Source organism: Geosmithia morbida, assembly GCF_012550715.1.
Source record: "Geosmithia morbida isolate 1262 chromosome Unknown scaffold_5, whole genome shotgun sequence".
NCBI classification, from domain to species: Eukaryota; Fungi; Ascomycota; class Sordariomycetes; order Hypocreales; family Bionectriaceae; genus Geosmithia; species Geosmithia morbida.
This window is the reverse complement of record NW_023336192.1, coordinates 141746-158784: the sequence shown is the minus strand read 5'-3', so window position 1 is coordinate 158784 and position 17039 is coordinate 141746. Positions and strand designations below refer to the sequence as shown.

General features: G+C 55.6%; 8 protein-coding genes across 8 annotated transcripts in view; 4 read left to right on the top strand and 4 right to left on the bottom strand.

Annotated features, from left to right (window-relative positions):
• Window positions 1–354: 354 nt before the first annotated feature.
• GMORB2_6062 (Protein of unknown function (DUF3712)) lies at window positions 355–1588 on the bottom strand (the record flags this gene model as incomplete). Its single annotated transcript, XM_035468032.1, has 3 exons — window positions 355–681; window positions 802–1360; window positions 1440–1588. 3 exons carry the CDS (start codon window positions 1586–1588, stop codon window positions 355–357), a joined length of 1035 nt encoding a protein of 344 aa, XP_035322013.1.
• A 2563-nt stretch (window positions 1589–4151) lies between these two features.
• Window positions 4152–6083, bottom strand: GMORB2_6061 (Conserved region in glutamate synthase; the record flags this gene model as incomplete). Its single annotated transcript, XM_035468031.1, has 4 exons — window positions 4152–4238; window positions 4375–4448; window positions 4548–5945; window positions 6056–6083. 4 exons carry the CDS (start codon window positions 6081–6083, stop codon window positions 4152–4154), a joined length of 1587 nt encoding a protein of 528 aa, XP_035322012.1.
• Window positions 6084–6741: 658 nt separating this feature from the next.
• Window positions 6742–7530, top strand: GMORB2_6060 (molecular chaperone HscB; the record flags this gene model as incomplete). The annotated part of the gene is made up of 1 exon (XM_035468030.1): window positions 6742–7530. The coding sequence occupies one exon, from the start codon at window positions 6742–6744 to the stop codon at window positions 7528–7530; it is 789 nt and encodes a 262-aa protein (XP_035322011.1).
• Window positions 7531–8050: 520 nt separating this feature from the next.
• On the bottom strand, window positions 8051–11869 carry GMORB2_6059 (arrestin-related trafficking adapter 9; the record flags this gene model as incomplete). The annotated part of the gene is made up of 4 exons (XM_035468029.1): window positions 8051–10096; window positions 10175–11188; window positions 11364–11772; window positions 11796–11869. 4 exons carry the CDS (start codon window positions 11867–11869, stop codon window positions 8051–8053), a joined length of 3543 nt encoding a protein of 1180 aa, XP_035322010.1.
• Window positions 11870–13257: 1388 nt separating this feature from the next.
• GMORB2_6058 (cell division control protein 6) lies at window positions 13258–15110 on the bottom strand (the record flags this gene model as incomplete). The annotated part of the gene is made up of 2 exons (XM_035468028.1): window positions 13258–14993; window positions 15062–15110. The coding sequence occupies 2 exons, from the start codon at window positions 15108–15110 to the stop codon at window positions 13258–13260; spliced, it is 1785 nt and encodes a 594-aa protein (XP_035322009.1).
• A 915-nt stretch (window positions 15111–16025) lies between these two features.
• On the top strand, window positions 16026–16615 carry GMORB2_6057 (uncharacterized protein; the record flags this gene model as incomplete). The annotated part of the gene is made up of 2 exons (XM_035468027.1): window positions 16026–16231; window positions 16363–16615. Coding segments are annotated over 2 exons (459 nt in total), but the record flags the coding sequence as incomplete, so codon positions are not given.
• Window positions 16616–16630: 15 nt separating this feature from the next.
• Window positions 16631–16867, top strand: GMORB2_6056 (Hydroxyacid oxidase; the record flags this gene model as incomplete). The annotated part of the gene is made up of 2 exons (XM_035468026.1): window positions 16631–16696; window positions 16742–16867. 2 exons carry the CDS (start codon window positions 16631–16633, stop codon window positions 16865–16867), a joined length of 192 nt encoding a protein of 63 aa, XP_035322007.1.
• Window positions 16868–16880: 13 nt separating this feature from the next.
• GMORB2_6055 (Hydroxyacid oxidase) overlaps window positions 16881–17039 on the top strand; it is a gene marked incomplete at both ends in the record, with an annotated part of 533 nt that continues 374 nt past the window's right edge. Inside the window, one exon of the mRNA XM_035468025.1 lies at window positions 16881–17019. Within this exon, the coding sequence (XP_035322006.1) occupies window positions 16881–17019 (139 nt within the window). The remainder of the gene's footprint in view (window positions 17020–17039) is intronic.

Sequence of the window (17039 nt, the reverse complement as noted above, 5' to 3'; positions counted from 1 at the left end):
TTTGTGCTTCTCATTTACATTCCTCACGTCTACTAATCATCTGCATCCGATACATACCTCAACAGCAAATACAACCAGACTCCTCATCTGTTCCAGCAAAGAATGAAAATCACACACCGAGATATCATCCGAGTCAACAAAACTATGGCATTATAACGCTGTCTTGCCCCATGTATCCGGCAAAGAGCGTCGTACATCAATGCCTTTCCCGACACAAGCCCAACAAGCAGCAACGGAAATAAATGAAACGAGAAAAGAGATACATGCCAAGACAGAGTACAGAAATAGGAGAGATGATGGGTGTGCTTCCGATGCCGTCCAGTCGAGATCCAGACCGCCATGGCCATAGATCCACTAACTGGAGCCGCACCCAAGACTTGAACCGAGAGTCTTCTCAACAATCTTGCCAATCTCCATGTCAACCACCTGCCTCTTGTACTTGAGTGCATCACGGAAGTAGTTGAGTTCCTGGCCGTCGTTCACGACCTTTTCACAGACCAGCTCGAAGGGGATGACCTGGGTCTTGCAGTACTGGTCACTCTGGAGTAAATTGACAACACGTGCTTGATTCACAGAGGCTGTGAACTGGACTGTGTTGCTGCCGGGACGAAGGAAGACATTGTTTATGGTCATGTTGCCGACCTTGACGTCGCCAACATAGTTGGAGTAGGTGATGTTTCCCTAAAGGTGGACAATGTAAGTATATGGGCGCCGTGTCCACACTCTTCTTTCCGGAGAAAGAAAGAAGGAGGCGAGAGAAAAAGGGAGAGAGAACGGGCGACGGCTTTGAGGCAAACTTACAATGTCGAGGGTGTAGACGGAAGCGTTGGGAATCTTAGCAACGCCCTTGAAGTTGTTGCCGTCCTCGTCCGTGGTGAGGGATAGTACAGCCGTATCGACGGGAACAGTGGTTCCCTTGAGATTGTTGAGGCCGTTCATCTCCACCGTCTTCTTGAAGTGAACCTTTGATTTGCGACTGAGGCCCGAGGGCTTGACCTTGGTGTGGCCGTCGATCGAAACCCTCATTGTCTCGTTGTTGACGAACCAGGTGTTGAAGGTTGTGAATTTCTTCGTGTCGGCAATGTTGACGTGCTGGCTGACATTGACCGACTGGTGCTTATTCGCGTTGGTCTTGGGGAGGTTGACCGTGGCAAAGGTGCTATCTTTGCCGAGGTCAGCGAGGTACATCTCGCCCTTGAACGGGTCGAGTTTGGCCTTGATGGAGCCGTCGGTGGAGATGGTCGAGTTGATCTCCATGGTGAATGACTGGGGCTGCGTATCCAGGACATTGACACCCTGGATCCTGAGCTTGGCGTCGTTGACTTTGCTCTGGGCGATCTTGGGGACACCGACAAAGATTCTGCCATAGGGTTAGTCGTCCCTTCGCGCTTTCATGCTGTTTGTTTGACAACAGTGTCAGGGGGACGAGGATAACATACACCAGGCATACGACAAGGACGGTGATGCAGCAAAATATGATGAGGTGCACCCACCAGAAGCGCTTGCAGTGGCGCGCGCAACGGGCTCGCTTGGAGGGTTTTGGAACTTGAGGGTTAGACTCCTCATGGACCGTTCCCTTGTCAGACATCTTTGCGAGGATACGATGGGAAGCTGTCCTTTCTTTTTTTTTTCTAGTATGCTTCTTCTACGCCGAGAAGGAAGGAAGGATGGTGGTTGTGCCGCAGATGGCGAAGATTGCGGGCTCCTAGCAGAGAGAGGGAAAAGGGGAAAGGAAGGGGGGATGGGAAAACTGAAGAAGTGGAAGAGATGGAGGAAAGTGGAAGCTACAAGTACAAATTGGCATGCCGAAAGGGGGATGGAAGGACCGAACAGACGTGCTTGGAGGGTGGGAAGGTGCATTGAACTGTTGGTTGCACCTGCCCGCAAGAGATCTGTGGAAGTACCCGGCAAGGCCATGGGGCATAATCTACATGATCTATTGGGGGGGGGGGGGTCAATTAGGGTTACAAAAAAGTAGACACCGTCAGTTGCAAGTGCGATAAATTACTCGGTATACTCGTACGGAGTAGTAGGCACGAGGTATGGTTATGGGACATCTCACCGAGGACATTTCCACGCTGATGGGGTAGAGGACTATCATTCCCAACTGTAGATCCGAAGCCTAGGGAGTGCGCATATGCGGAGGGAAGGGACACATGATCAAATGTGGACAAGGGCGTACGCGAGTAATCCGCATAAAGAAAGTAGAGACATCTGGCTCTAGTATAAGCGGCGGACGGGTACGAGCAGAACTTGACCAGATAGAGAGATGGCCTTTACTACAGTCTGGAGGGGAGAGAGAGAGGGAAGATGAGAGGGAGAAGAGAGGGAAAGAGGGAGAGAGAAAGAACCAATTGGCGGAAGCGCTAATAGTACGAGATGCACGATCCATGCATTAATATATGCAAGTCCATGTTACCCCAGATCCACAATAATATCCAGAAAGACTGCACATATCCGTACTCCGTACTTGTCGAACTAAATGCCCCACAACAAGACTTTTTTAGCTTTTGGGGTAAGGATTCCTTAGCGGCGCTGACCAATCTGCTGCACGTACAAAAATTCCTATAGACAACCCATGTCCCCCCCCCCCCCCCCCCCCAATATCCCTTTTCTTTTATCCCATCTTTTTCTTTTAAATTCTTCTCTCTGTCTCTCTCCCTCGGTTCCTTGTGATGATGGCCTCCTATACTCCTATATCGTCGTCCAGACATGACATATGGGCGGAGCTTCTTCTCCCTTCCCCCCTCCACTTTCCAGGCACTTACACGCTTTGCGTGCGGGGGAGGGTTCCCAACTAGTCCGCATGTAGTGGCTGGTTCTGAGGTCCGGGGTGTACGGACTTGTCTGATTCAATGTAGATCTAGGCTTAGTTGAGAGTCGGGTGCTAATGTCCACGTAGAAAACCGGAGTTTTCCCTATCTCGCTCTATGCCTCTGTATCAATCCCCATCTATCTGCTCATGAGGTTGGCTGGTGAAAGAGAACAGGTGGCGTTCGACGCATATCACAAGAGGTTGCCGTGGGAATGATACTGGTCATCCTAATAGCACGTATCCCTGCGAACAGTACAAGACCGTGTGGCCTGTCTTGTCTGTCCAACGTCTCTCCTCCGTGCTCCGGAGCTAGCGACGCAAGGTACATCCGATGTACATGCCCTCTACTGGATAGTCCCGGCTGTCTCTTCTCGTCCTCTCCCCCCCTATCTGGGCCTCTGGTAGTATATCTATCTTTTGCCCATAAAGGTAGTATAGACCGAACAGACGTGAATGAGCCTATACTACAAGTCCAAACTCTAACAGAGCAGCGGATGGAGAGGGTAAGAGGAGAGAAGAGAAGAGAATCGGAGCCTCTCTAACATACTGTTACGGCAAGAGCGACTGTACCATACTAGGGGTGGTAGGAGGAATCAGTAATTTGCCCGTCTCTATCGTCCTCCAATTTCGCCACATTCGTTTGTTGGTTCGTATTCATGCGGCATTACGGAAAACCTTGTCCCGTTCCCCATCCGGTAGCAATGTCCGTCTATGCTGTCGATATCAGTGTACGAAAGCAGAAACCGTTATCAACATGTGGGAAAGTAATACCTACCGGTAGCATTAGCACGGAAAAGTATTCTTACCTCCCATAACCCGATGCATCCATAGTCAATGTCTTTCAAGGAATGCCGTTCTGCCCCGCATCATTGTGTGTCGCCGTTGTCATAGTATCGCGTGGGGTCATGCGAGTCAACCCATCTCGGTAGATGGTCGCCCTCCGCACGCACCGTGCACGCAACGCACGCGCGGGGTAACACCAGCCAAGGCCTCTGACCAATAAGTCAATATCACATGTAGGAAGCAAGCTTTCGGCATAAGAAGAAGCTTTCGAACCAGACCTTTAGCCTGATTATCATCAGTAGGCCGCGGGGGGTGAGTGGGTGGGTGGGGGGGGCACTGAGGGGAGGACCAGAATCACCCACACCTCTACCCAACCCAAGAATGCCTGTTGCCTCTGCCACATTGAAAGCGCATGAGGGAGAGAGGAGTGTGTGCGAGTGTGATAGAAGAGCACGCTAGTTTATGAGACAGAAAAAATAAAATAAAAAGAATCTAGCAGCTGATCTCTTTTGTCTACTTCATACGCAACATGCCCTTGGGCGAACGGATGCATTCATAGTTTCGATTTAGTCCATAGCAGTCCCTTGTCCAGACCCGGCTCGCCATCGTAAATGTCCCTCTCGACGCGACGTGAGTTGATCTTTTTTTTTTGGGGGGGGGGGGTTTGGGTGGAATAACATGTCAGTCTCTTCTTCTTTGGCTTGTAAATAAGAGAGGGGACGATGGTGAAGTTGAGAAAGGAAGCGTGGGGGGGAGGGCGGTAGAGTCCGACTTACAAAATGGGGACCTAGATCAGAAACGCTCTTGGCTCCGAGCAAACGCATACATGTAGCCGTCTCGGCCTCGAGGACTAGAAATATGGAATGTCAGCCATCACGCCAATCAGCCAAATGCCGAGCTCGGCATTAGGCAAGCAGAGAAAATGAAAATATAATGGGAAACAACGCACTTTCAAGAACCCTCTCGACACCAGCTTGGCCACCAGCGCCGAGACCAAAGAGGGGTCCGCGACCGATACCCACGGCGTTGGCACCCAGACAGAGCGCCTTGACGACGTCGGTGCCACGCTTGATGCCTCCGTCGACCCAGATCTCAATCTTGCCGAACACCTCGGGGCAGTACTTCCTGATCTCGAGCAGTGTGTGGACGGCGGGGGGGGCGGTGTCCAGCGCCCTGCCGCCGTGGTTGGACAGGATGACGGCCTTGACCTGCGGCGCGTACTTTGCGGCGAGGTACACATCCTCGTGGGTCTGGATGCCCTTGAGGACGATGGGCAGGTGCGTGTGCTCGGCCAGCCAGGGAAGCGTGGTCTTCCAGGTGAGGTCTGTGGCGGTGCCGAAGAAGAGCTGGCGCCCCACGCCGCTGCTGCCGGGCCTCTTCTCGCCGTCCGGCTTCTCCTCGCTCGCCGACTCGACCGTGAAGGTGGCGTCGATGTTGGTGCGCTCGTCATGCTCGCGCTTCCCCGGCACGGGCGCGTCGAGCGTCAGGCAGATGAACTTGAACCGGTCGCTCATGGCGTTGATGCGCCGCAGCATTGCCTCGCTCTTGGCCCGCTGCATTTGCACGTATAGCTGCCATCCGAAGATCTGACCCGGCGCGGCGCCCTCGGCGATCTGCTCCGGTGTCATGGACGCGCTGTTGGACACGATCTGCATGGCGCCGAAGCGCGCCGCCGCCTTGGCGATGCCGTGTTCGCCGTCCGGGTGCGCCAGCCGCGCCATGGCCGCCGGCGAGACGTACAGCGGCAGGCCCACCCGGTGGCCCAGCAGAGTCGTCGACAGATTGCACTCTGTGCAGTCGACGAAGACGCGCGGCCGCAGCAGTATGTCCTTGTACACCGCGTTGTTGAACCTCTTGGAGATCAGGTCGTCGCCCGCGGAGAAGTAGTACGCCCACGCCCTCTTGGAGATGCGCTTCGTCGCCTCCTCCTCGATGTCGTCCAAGTTGAGCAATGCCTGGAGGGGCAGTAGGGGTTTCGACTTGGGCTTGTTATCGCCGTCATCCCCACCACCACCGCTACCACTGCCACCGTCGCTACTGCTGCCGGCACCGCCCCCAGCGCCGTTGGCACCAGAAGAAGCGGCCGAGCTGCTGGATGCCTCCAGCCCCTCCTCCCCCCCCTTGGGCAGTGTATCCGGATCGACGTGGCCGAGCAAAGCGTCGGCCTTGAGGTTGTCCTCGAGTGCTCCTGGCGGGTGAATCGGGTCGTATTCCTCCGTGGCGTCCTTGCCCGCCAGGCTGAGGATGGCCCTTTCACCTCCCGGGTGTTCGGGCAGGAAGTCGGTCACGTCGTATACATTTCCGTAGAGGACAACCCAGCAACTGTCGGACGTGTTATGCTTGGCAACTGTTTATTTCCATTTTTAGTCGGTGTTCAGTCTTGTCGAGCAACAAACATCGATCACGCTATAGCGGAGACGAGATAAGAGGAAGGCGGGGGGGAGGAGGGCAACCCACCATCGGCAGCATCATATGTCTTGGCCATGTTTTGAGAGGGAGAGGTCAACCGAATTGAAGTGGAAGGAGGGGGGATGATGATGATTATGATGAATGAGATGTGTAACGGGGATATATATGTCAAGAAAATGGGAAAAAAGATCGGGAAGTCGGTTCTTTATTTTGCTATCTTGCCTCGTCGGTCAACATTATCCCGGCAAACGGCAAACGGCATAGGACGAGCCCTGATTGGGAGGAGTCATCGGCGAAAGCTTCCATGGGTCCAGTCCGAACCACTCACCCATCGAGCATTACAACGTCGCCTCCGACAGCAGAGATCACGACATAGTATTACACACAATATTCCTTTCCTCTCATATACATATCTGCCTTCTTTATCTAACAGCAGAAGTCCCGGCCAAAAAAAAAAGGGGCCTACTTACAATGGACATGTCCACTTTGCATCTAGCTCATTGATTGTGCAAAACATGGAGGATCCAATCTGCATGAGATGCTCTCTCCTCTGGTTTAATAATGGTCTAGAGCAGAAGGGGCCTAGTCCACGTCATATTACTAAGAAAAGACGTAACCGATATTGAAAGACCGCAAAGCTCCGAACGCGCTGCTCTGTTCCCACCCGAAAACAAAAGGCCCGATAATATTACAACAACATCATCAACAACGATTAGAAAAATAATATTAGAAAAATGCGCCCCTCCACAATCCCACCCATCCGCGCATCTTTCACCCGGGTATGCACCCGCTGTCGACTCCAAGGACGTGGCACAGCAGCAGCAGCACCAGGGCGTTCGCTGACAGCATCATCATGGCGTCCTCAACACCCCACCCCATCCATCTTAACCAAGGCATCCTACACCACCACGACAGCTCGTCTGCGCAGCAACCGCAGCAGCAGTAGCGGCAGCAACGATGACGAGATACCATTCGTGTCGGCCCTCCCCAAGACCCACTACGACATGTTCCCCTCCACACTGCCCGACGGCCCACCGCCGACGGGCCACTTCCCGATCGACACGCGCTCCCTGCGCCGCGAGTTTCTCCGCCTCCAGGCCCGCGCCCACCCGGATCTGCAGCCGGCCTCGTCCAAGCCCGCCGCCGAGGCGTCGTCGGCCCTGATCAACGAGGCCTACCGGACCCTCGCCGACCCCCTCCTGCGCGCTCAGTACCTCCTGTCCCTGAGGGGCGTCGATGTGGCCAACGACGAGACGCTCAAGATCGAGGAGCCCGACCTGCTCATGACGGTCCTCGAGGCCCGCGAGGAGATTGAGGAGGCCGAGTCAGAGGAAGAGCTGGAGAGGCCCCGCTCCGAGAATGATGAACGCATCCGTCAGAGCGAGGAGGTTCTCGACGAGGCTTTTGCTGCTGACGACATCGACGCTGCTAAGAGGGAGGCTGTCAGGCTGCGGTACTGGGTGAACATCAAGCAGAGTCTCGACAACTGGGAAAAGGGGGTGCCTATCGTCCTGCAGCATTAGGGGAGGGGGACACACAATAAGAGGGTTTTCTTTGATAACTCATGTCTTCGGTATCTTTTTTTTTTCTTTTTGAAGAATCACCTGTATAACTTAGGAACACATATCGTTTAGGTTACAACTTCTATATATATAAACCCTCCCTCTATATACCTGAAAAGAACATTGTTGGAAAAAACTAAGCTCTATATGCCTGAGAATAAGACTGTTCGAATAAAAGAAGTTTACGTGTCTAGAAACAAGACCGTTGGGATAGATAGAGAGATCTACTATAATTTCGTATATAAGACCGGTGGGATTGAAACTTCGAACCCCCGGGAATAAACAACTCCAAAACACCATACCAAGCAACACAAAATATAACAACATGCTACCTTCCCATCCAGCCGTCGACTTTTTCTTCGTAAAATTTCCAAGATTGCATAATTACAAATATGTATATATATACCAAAAAAATCATATACGTCCAGAAGAAAAGAGAAAATCTTCACTCCACTCATCGTTCGCTCCCTTTGTCGGCACATCATTGTACGTAAGCCGGAAGCTGCTCGTAATCGTCGTGACTCGATCTCGAGTTGGACGGTCCGGCGCCGGCTCCGTAGGCAGGATGATGTTGATGCTGCTGGAGACTGTGATGCTGATGCTGCTCAACTTCCTCATCCAGTATGGGAGCACTCGGTTCCGCGGCATCGTCATCCGCATCGGGCGGACTCGACGGCTCACCTCGTACCCTGTCCATGTCGTCGGGTATCTCTGGTGGTGCGCTGGCCTCGTTCATGAGTCGACGACGTTCACGCTCCTGCTTGTCTTCGCCACTCACGGCGGCACCGGCTGGGGGCGTCTCGACATCGTCGTGCGTCGGTGCCGATGCGTCCTGGTCTGCATATTCTAGCGGTGGCGGTGCACTTGGACCGGCTGTTGGCGTCTCATCCGCTTCGCTTGCATCGCCATGGTCATCACTGCCATCCGCATCTGGTGCAGACGGGGCCGAGGCCGAGACCGAGACCGAGGCCGAGCCTGAGGCGGCGTTGGGGTCGGGTGGCTGGCTTGGGAGGAGCCTCATCTCGGCCTGGCGCACGCGCTCCTTGTCCGACAACGTATGTGGCTCAGGCATCTGGGGTGGCGGGAAGTATGCCGGGGACTCGCCTCGGTAGTCATCAGCCATCGGGTACGGATGATAGGGGTGTGGCGGTCCCGTTCCAGGCTGAGCCATGGGTGACTGGTTGTAGAATCGCTGGCCATTGGGGTTGTAGGATGATGGGCTGTTCGTGAGCTGGCCATTCAGGGGCGGTGCTATGTCAGGCTGGCTTTGATCGTGGAATTGATATTGGTACGGTGCGTTGGGATGCTGATGATTGTGCCCGAGATTGGGGGAGGAGCCGTGCTGCTGATCGTCCTCGCTCGTACTAGTGCCCATTGGCCTGATGGACGGTGACGTCCATAGCCGAGAGGGCTTGCTGGTACGGGAGCTGTCCGTAGTTCCGACAATAACCTCCATGGCGACCGCCACGACACTCTTGGCCCTCCGCATCGCTTCAGTGTCGCGGATGGCTACACCTCGCCTCGGGTTGTAGTTGGCGCCGACGCCATCAAACATGCCGCCTGCTGTAGAGCCCAATCGCGAGTCCTGAGCTCCGACCGAGCTCCACATGTTGCCCTTGAGGTCGACGAGCACCTCGACGTAGTATCGGAAGGCAATCATGTCGCCCGGCACGCCCATGGTAGTCGGGAAGGGCTCTTCGGGCAATTTGACCGACAGTGTGACAGAAGCTTGCAACGTCGCCGGGTTGATGATGAGGGGCGACATTGTCTGGTCGAGGTCCTGCCTAAAGACGCGAGTTGAACCGGCCGACGAGAGCGATAAACCACCCAGTCCGGTCCGGGACCGGGGGTACGATTCGTCCTTGTTAAGCTTTCTCTTATCTTCATCCGACATGGTACCATCAAAGAGCGATGCCGGGGGATTCGAGTCGACCTTTCCCCGGCGGAAAAGGGTCACAATGACACCATTCATGCTCTTGATGCGCTCAATGTGCTGGACCGTGATGCGCACGGGGACTGTATCGCCAGGCAGGCAACCGCCGCGCAGAACGGCAATGGTTGCTGTTATCGTCTTATCATCGACAGCTTGCTGCTTGGCCTCGGCCACCTGGGCGAGCTCGGCGCGGCTCAAGCCGCCTGTGCTGACACTGCGAACGCTGCCGGCGCTGATGTCGCTCCGGATATCGCTCTGATCGGTGTGGCGTAGGTCGATCGTCGACCGGTTACGTGAGGCATCGTCGGCCGTCACTGACGACGGAGCGACGGAGCCAGCCTCGGATCCACCTTCGTGACCAGTAAGATCCTGAGCCGGAGTGGGGGTAGCCCTTTCGAGTCCCGCGGACCTCTTGCGTCTTTTGTGCTTTGATATCGGCTCGAGGAAGATGGGCCGTGGCCGTGGCGGCTGTACCCGACCAATGTCTATCTTGTCCATCAACTGGACATCTCTGTCGCACGATATGGTTGGAGCTATGGACGTCGGCCTCGTCAGCGTTGCTGTTACCATGTATGCAATGGTGCCCAGGCCAAACTGAATGCGGGGCGTTAGCACCGGGTCCTCTTAACACAACGAGGTCACCACCCATGGGGGGGAGGGAGGGTAACATACAGAGATACTGCTGGGGAGGCCGTGTGAGGGAAAGACCAGGTCGAACCCAAATTGGTACTTGCTCACATCCAACCTCCCCTCGCCGCTAAGGACCTGCTCATCCTGGAAGAGGCTGGCGAGACCATTGCCATGGTACTGGGGGCTGTGGGAACCGCCCTGGGGAAGTCGGGATGACACGGAGCTAGACAAGGTCTTGGAGCCGGCCGACGCGTCCTTGACGACCTGTACATAGCCATTGAGGGAGACGGTGAGGTGGGTGATGCGCACAGGTTTGGACACGGTCAGGTGAACGGTACCACGGACGTGGTCGCCCGGGCTGTAGCTGTGGCGGGGCGACTTGTCCGTCTGGATGTAGAAGTCGGTTATATGGCGGGTACGCGTGGGCAGAGAAATCGGGATCTTGAAGCGCGACAGGAGACTGCTACGGGAGGTGGGTGTGGCAGAGGTTGACGACGGTGCAGGCGAGCCAGACGAGCGCCTGCCGGGTGCCGAAGGCCCTGCATTGTTAGCGTTGGCGCGACGTGCATTGGCGGCAGCGTTCGCGTTGGCACCGGTGTTGGCGCGACCGTCGCCATTGTTGTTGGTCGAGGAGGAGGAGGATGGTGAGGGTAAGGAGGATTGTGTGGCGGCGGCGGGGGGTCCAAGAGTCGCGTTCGTGTCCGTGACCACGGCTGACTGGACTGGTGCGGCGGCGGCGGAGACGGACGGAGACGAGTTCGGCGGGAGTGAGGGCGACGACGACGACGAGAGGCGGTTCTGCATCCCCGATTGCGAGCCAGGAGGCATGGACAAGCGGGTGGGGACAGGGAAGTCGAGGACGCGTTGTCGTCGCCGCGCGCTGACGGCGGAGGGGGCGTCGTCGTTGTTGGCAAGCGGCGGGCTATTAGTGGCGGCGGCGGCGGCGGCGGCGGCAGGCAGCGACACTGGTTCCGACAGCTCGGTCGAGGAGCGTAGTGGGCTGCTAGAGGATGGGCGGTGGCGGTGGTAGGAGAAGGAAGAAAAGTTCTGGCGCCGCTTGGGTAACGATGGAGACGTTGGCGACGATGATGGAGCGGCGGGCCGGATCAAGGACGACGAGTCGTGGGAGGAAGAAACATCAGAGTGGGAAGATGAGGAGTACGAGTCAGTAGAGGAAGAGGAGGAAGAGGAGGAGTATGTCGAGGATGAGGGTGAGGGTGATGGCGCAAACCGCACCGTTGGATTTAGATTCCAGGAACCATGGACGGGTGGCGGGGCTGGACGACGACTTCTGGTTCCTCTTGGTTGGAGGAGTTGTTGGTGCTGATATTGGTGGATCTGGCCGGGTGTCACGGAAGGTGGCGGTTGACGAGCAGCGGACGTTTGTGGTGCTTGTGGTGTTTGCGGTTGCTCTCCAGCAGATGCAGATGCTGAAGACGGCACCGCTACAGCGCGTGCCGCAGCGCCTGTGCCGCCTGGAACCGCCGGAGGAGGACTGACTGAAGTGGAAGCCTTCGCCGCTGGAGCCACAGGGGCCGCTGGCCCAGGGGCCGCTGCTGATAGTGCCACCGGAGCCTGTAGAGGTTGATGTGGCGGTAGATTTGGTGGCCGCGGTGCCCCTAGCCCAGCTAGCGGTAGCTCTGGATGTGTAGGTGGCCCCAACGCCACAGCAGCCCCAACATCGGCGGCAGGAGCTGCTGCTCCTGTTACACTTTCCCCTTCTCTCCCGTCAACCATTTCTTTAGCTCAACTCCAACCCCCTGAGAGAGAGGGTGTGTGTGTGACGGGCAGAGAAGACGGAAGAATCACTGCAGAGGGAAATTTCGACGCAGAAACAGTTGCAAGTCACGAAGCCAAAAGTGTACTCCAAAAACCCTTCTGTGATCCGTAATAATATGGAATACCCGTTTCTGAGCTCTCTTCTTTTCCGTTTCCGGATTTGTCTGAGGTTTCTCTGGCTGGTGTCGTCTCGCTCTCGCGTCTGCTCAGGTCCTTGCATGTGTGCCAAGAATTCGGGCCTCGGCGCGCACGCCAAGCCAAAAAGCTTGGTCTTCCAGGTCCCCTTGGCGATGAGGTAGAAGTCTCCCTTGGGAACAAAGGGGGGATAATAATGAGCGGGGTGGACAGCTGTGATACACATACACGCACACACGCATTCGCACACGCGTGATCTTTCCTTGTAGGAGCTTGCAATATACCTATACGTGCCGCGTGTATGGTTTGTGTGTTGCGTACGCGTGTGGGCGGCGATTCGAAATGATGAGAGGAAGAGAAAGGTGAGAGCAGAGAGCTGAGCAGAGAGCTGACAAGGGACCGAGGTGAATACGAATATTTCGCTCGCAAGAGAGAAGGAGGTGAGGGGAGGGGGGCTACAAAGGGGCCCTGCTGCGGATGAAGCGCACCGACTTTTCAGCCTTCTCCTCTTGTCCTTGCCCGGTAGCAATAACCCAACGACTCTACTCGTGTTTGTTACCGAGTCAAGTAAGATCTTGAAATATCTCATTCATTAATTTAAGAGTTGTTGAAAAGTAAATGGCTCCTGTGTTACGCCTCTACGACGTTGGTGTTCTGTAATATGTTTGTATTGCCTGTACCTCTGTATTCTCGGGTCTCTGACTCCTCAAAATCTTGCGAAATTTGATGGACAGGCAGACGGGGAGCCAACTCCTCATTCTGCATCCCGCACTGTCCAGGAAGGGATCGTCCACTTATTCAACCCCTCTTCACTAGTTGATCAGACAATGATGCATTCGTTCTAACGTTCCTGTTGGTGTTGTCCGGCCTCTTGATGCACGTCGACGTAGATCACAATACTCCCTGCAGTCTCTTGTACAACCAATCGCCATCCAATTATTGCGCTTGTAACAAGCCATGACAATGCCTTTGGTATATCCGCCCACTCATGCTCTCTCCAAGAACCCCCCCCCCCCTCCCTGCCATCTATTATAAACTCTGTGTAACGTTGCTTCCATCAGGGTACGCCCCTCCTGGTATGGTTCTTTCATGGTATTGGTATTATAACGCCAAACAAAATGCCAGTATGCAGTCTAAAACAGTTTCCAAAAACACCAGGCAATAAGAAAATGAAAAGGAAGACGAGCTCGCCAGATAGCAGTCGAAGCCGCTCAGTCGAGGGCCTCGCCACCCAGAATGCTTCCCAATATGCCGGCACCAATTCCCTCGGCCACCGACTCCATATCCTTGTCACTCACAGCGCTGGCGATACGACCTTCGTCGCCGCCGCTCGTAACAGCGGTCCTGCGCCCACGCTTGCTGGGCGTCTGCGGGGCGGCAAAGCTGCCCCTCTTGCCATCCACGGCATGTACCAGCCCCAGCGTCTCCAGGCTGCCCACCACCTCGCGGAACTCGGAACTCGAGAGCGGGTGAAGCACCGAGTCGCGTGTGCAGAGAAGGCAGTACGTGTCGAAGAGGGTCTTGATAGTAGGTGCCGTCATTTGGCGTGCCTTAGAGGGTGTTGCCGCTATGTCAGTCGACCTCGCGTTGGCACGGGCACGGTTTTCGTAGGCCACCAGGGAGCACAGGGCTGCCTTCTGCTGCAGGTTGAGGGCCTTGAGACGTTGGGCCGTACCGTTGCTGAAGGCCGCAGCAGTCACCTTGTTGAGGTGCCCAATCGAAGCCCGGGGGGCTGTCTCGGGTGTAAGCGTCTTGAGCGACTCTGTCATAGCCTGAACCAATGTCTTGCCGGGCCTCGAAGACCCGTTGACCTTCTCACCGAGGGGCTTCTTGCTGGGAGTCAGCTGCAGGAGGTTGGCACGTGCTTCGTCCTCGTGCTTGGACTTGGTCTCGGCCTCAATCAGATCGAGTGACCGGCGGCAAATCTCGAAGGCCTTGCGCAGGTCTCCTGTCTGGCTGGCAACTTTGCGGGAGCACAGTTCAATGGCAGCCGGGTGGATGAATGGCACGAAGCCCTCCTTGGCTGCCGGTGCCAGCGACTTTAGCCGAGCTGTGATGATGTTCTTGATCTGAGGTGCTCTGTAAGGGAGAAATGGCAAAAGCTCGGGCTTCAAGTTCTTAGCCTTGAGCCTGGGTAGGAAGCGATCCGTCAAGTCGAGGGCGTTGGCGACACCGACGAGCAGCAGTCGGGAGGGTTCCTGCAGAGACCACTCAAACACGCGGTAGAGGCTCTCGAGACCCATGGTCAGAATGTGGTCGATCTCGTCCAGCGTGACCAGGTACACCGTCTCCAACTCCTGCTTTTTAGAACAGAAGCGATTCTGCAATGCCGTCACGGCGTCCGCCTCAGCCATATCGCCGTCATCTCCCAGAGCAGCCAGGAGGGTAGCGTAGAGGTCCTTGGAAGACTTGATGCTCATGCAGTTGAGGTAGGCTGATCGCACATTGGGCAGACTGGAGTAATCTCGGAGCGTCTGCGTGATCATGGCACTCTTTCCCGTGCCGGGGGGTCCGCTGACGTAGAGACAGCCGCTAGGGGACAATGCTGTCGAGTCGGCTGAGCACCGGTCGAGGAAGTCGGTCAACTGTTGGCGTTCCTCCTCGCGGCCGATAAGCTTGCAGGGCTCGCCACCGTGGGCGAAGAGCTGGCGTGCGGAGTGGTAGATAGTCTGGACGGTCGAGGGGGAGGAGGGTGATGAGGGCGTCAGACGCTTGAAAAGTTTTCCAGCCGACATGACAGCATGGCGAGGAGTGCCAGGGTTGCCAGCGAGGGCATCCCGCTTGCGTGGCGTCGAGGGCGTGACAGGAAGCTTCTTCGGGGTCCGCTTGAGCGGCAGCTCGTGGAGTCTGTCGTCGTCCTCATCGTGAACGTCTTCAGGATCAAGGTTCTCGTCGGTGATGCGGGCGGTGGCACGACGCGTCCTCTTACTCGGGGTCTCTGGTGATTCTGTAGATGGGACCAGTGTGAGTATTACGTACTCTAGTTTCTCCTTCTTTGATTGCGTCCCGACTTACCACTTGCCTCGACAGCTCGCGCCCTCTTTCCCGCAACGGAGCAAGCCATTGTGTGCGTGGAACGGAGGCAGGAGAAAGCAGCGAAAATGCGAGCAAGTACGTTGCAGATATTTACCAGGATGCACCTTCCACAATTGCGAACAGATATATAAAAAAGAAGGAACGGAACTTGAAGGCGGGTAACGAGTGGTGGGTGTTGGAAGTCGCAGTTGCTGGATGCGAGAATGGAGAGTAATTGAAGGTGAAGCGACACGAATCGAATTATGGGAGATTGAGAGTCGAGGGCGGGTTTTAGTCTGGCCATCCGCTACGGTCCATCAAAATCCCTGGTCACCAAAACGCGTCTCTACGCGCTTTCAACGGGAGGAGACCGCGTCGAACGGTTAGAATGTCTGGTCTGTGCGTCGCTCCCCGTTCCCCGTTCCCGTGACAGCTAGTGGCTTGTACATCAAGAACGCGATCCTGATTGGCTGATATTGGTATCCATACCAATTGCGCGTGGCGCCGTCGCGTCTCTGCTATGGGAATGATGAAAGTCTGTGGCAATGGGACGCCGAGAACGTGCTACTACCGACTCCCGCCCTATCAATAGCTGTACTATGGATAATTCTATCTCTCCCCTGTAATCATCAGTACATCGCTCCCTTTTCCCTCTTAGTCCTTATCCTCGATGGAACATATGTCGGAGCCACAGTACGACAGCCTTGTAAGCGGGGCTGGATCAGTCCGCTGTAGACGGATGGCTCCTGACTCCACTCGGCATCACCACCAATTGCACGGACTACTCCGTCTGGGATGGCCTTGAACGACGAGTACAATGCACATGTGTCCGATGTGTATGTGTTCAAAAGCCCATCGTTTTTATCTTACAGTCCTCTCGTCGTCAGGATATAATTCTGAATCAAGAGTTTCCCTATCCTTCTTCGCTGTGCTTCCTCTTGCTCACAAATATCATCCACTGAAGACTACCCAATCCACCCCATGGGGGGAGTCAATACTGGTGTCAGCCCTAGTCTTCGAACATAATAAGCTCGATGACTACTGGACTGTCGTCGAGGATGGCGTGTGGGATGTTGCCCAGCCTATTCCACATCACCCAGGTGGTGCTTCGGCTGTGCACTACGGCCAAGACCAGCGTGATGTCTTACACTGCGTTCTAGTCATCCCGAAGTACGCTGGCAGAGATGCTACCGCCGCATATTCTGCTATACATTCATCATATATCATCAAAAAAAGAGCCTCTCGTGGGATAGCTACAAGGTTGTTCTGGACCTCCCCACTGTCGCTGAATAATGGACGAGTGCAAACGCCTCCGCACCAACGTCCGAAGAAGTGGGCCAAGCAACGCCGCCGCCACTGAACGACATGGAACATGTGCGACATATACTATCTCGTTACCGTCGAGTTACGAAGAACGTTGCTGTTGTGGACACATCGGGCTCCGTGCTGAACATCCCCGTCAAGTACGAATCCCGCGAGCGGCTCAAGGTGGACGACTCTGGCGACACCATCATCAGCCTCGTGACGGGCCAGCGCTTCGTGGCCGACAAGTAAGGCGGACGGGGGCTGATGGGGCCGATGGGAAGCTACATCGACTGGGGCATGATTTGGCGCGACATCGAGTGGATCGGGAGCGTGACCGGCATGCCCATCATCCTTAGAGGCATCATCAACTGTTAGGATGTCAAGGTTGCCATAGAGGGCGGGGTGGAGGGTATCATGCTGAGCAACCACGGAAGCGCAACCTCAGCTTCTCTCCGCCTGTCCATCCTTCTGCTTCTCGAGATGCACAGGAACCGTTCGTAGGTAATTTGGCCGCATGGAGGCCTACGTCGACGAGGAGGTCCTGAAGAGGCCGGGATATCATCAAGGCGCTGTGTCTGAGGGCCATGGTCGCAGGTATCGGGAGGATGCTCCACTGTTTGCTAGCAGATGGGACCGAGAGTGCCGAGAACCCCGTTCAAAATAGATGAAGGCA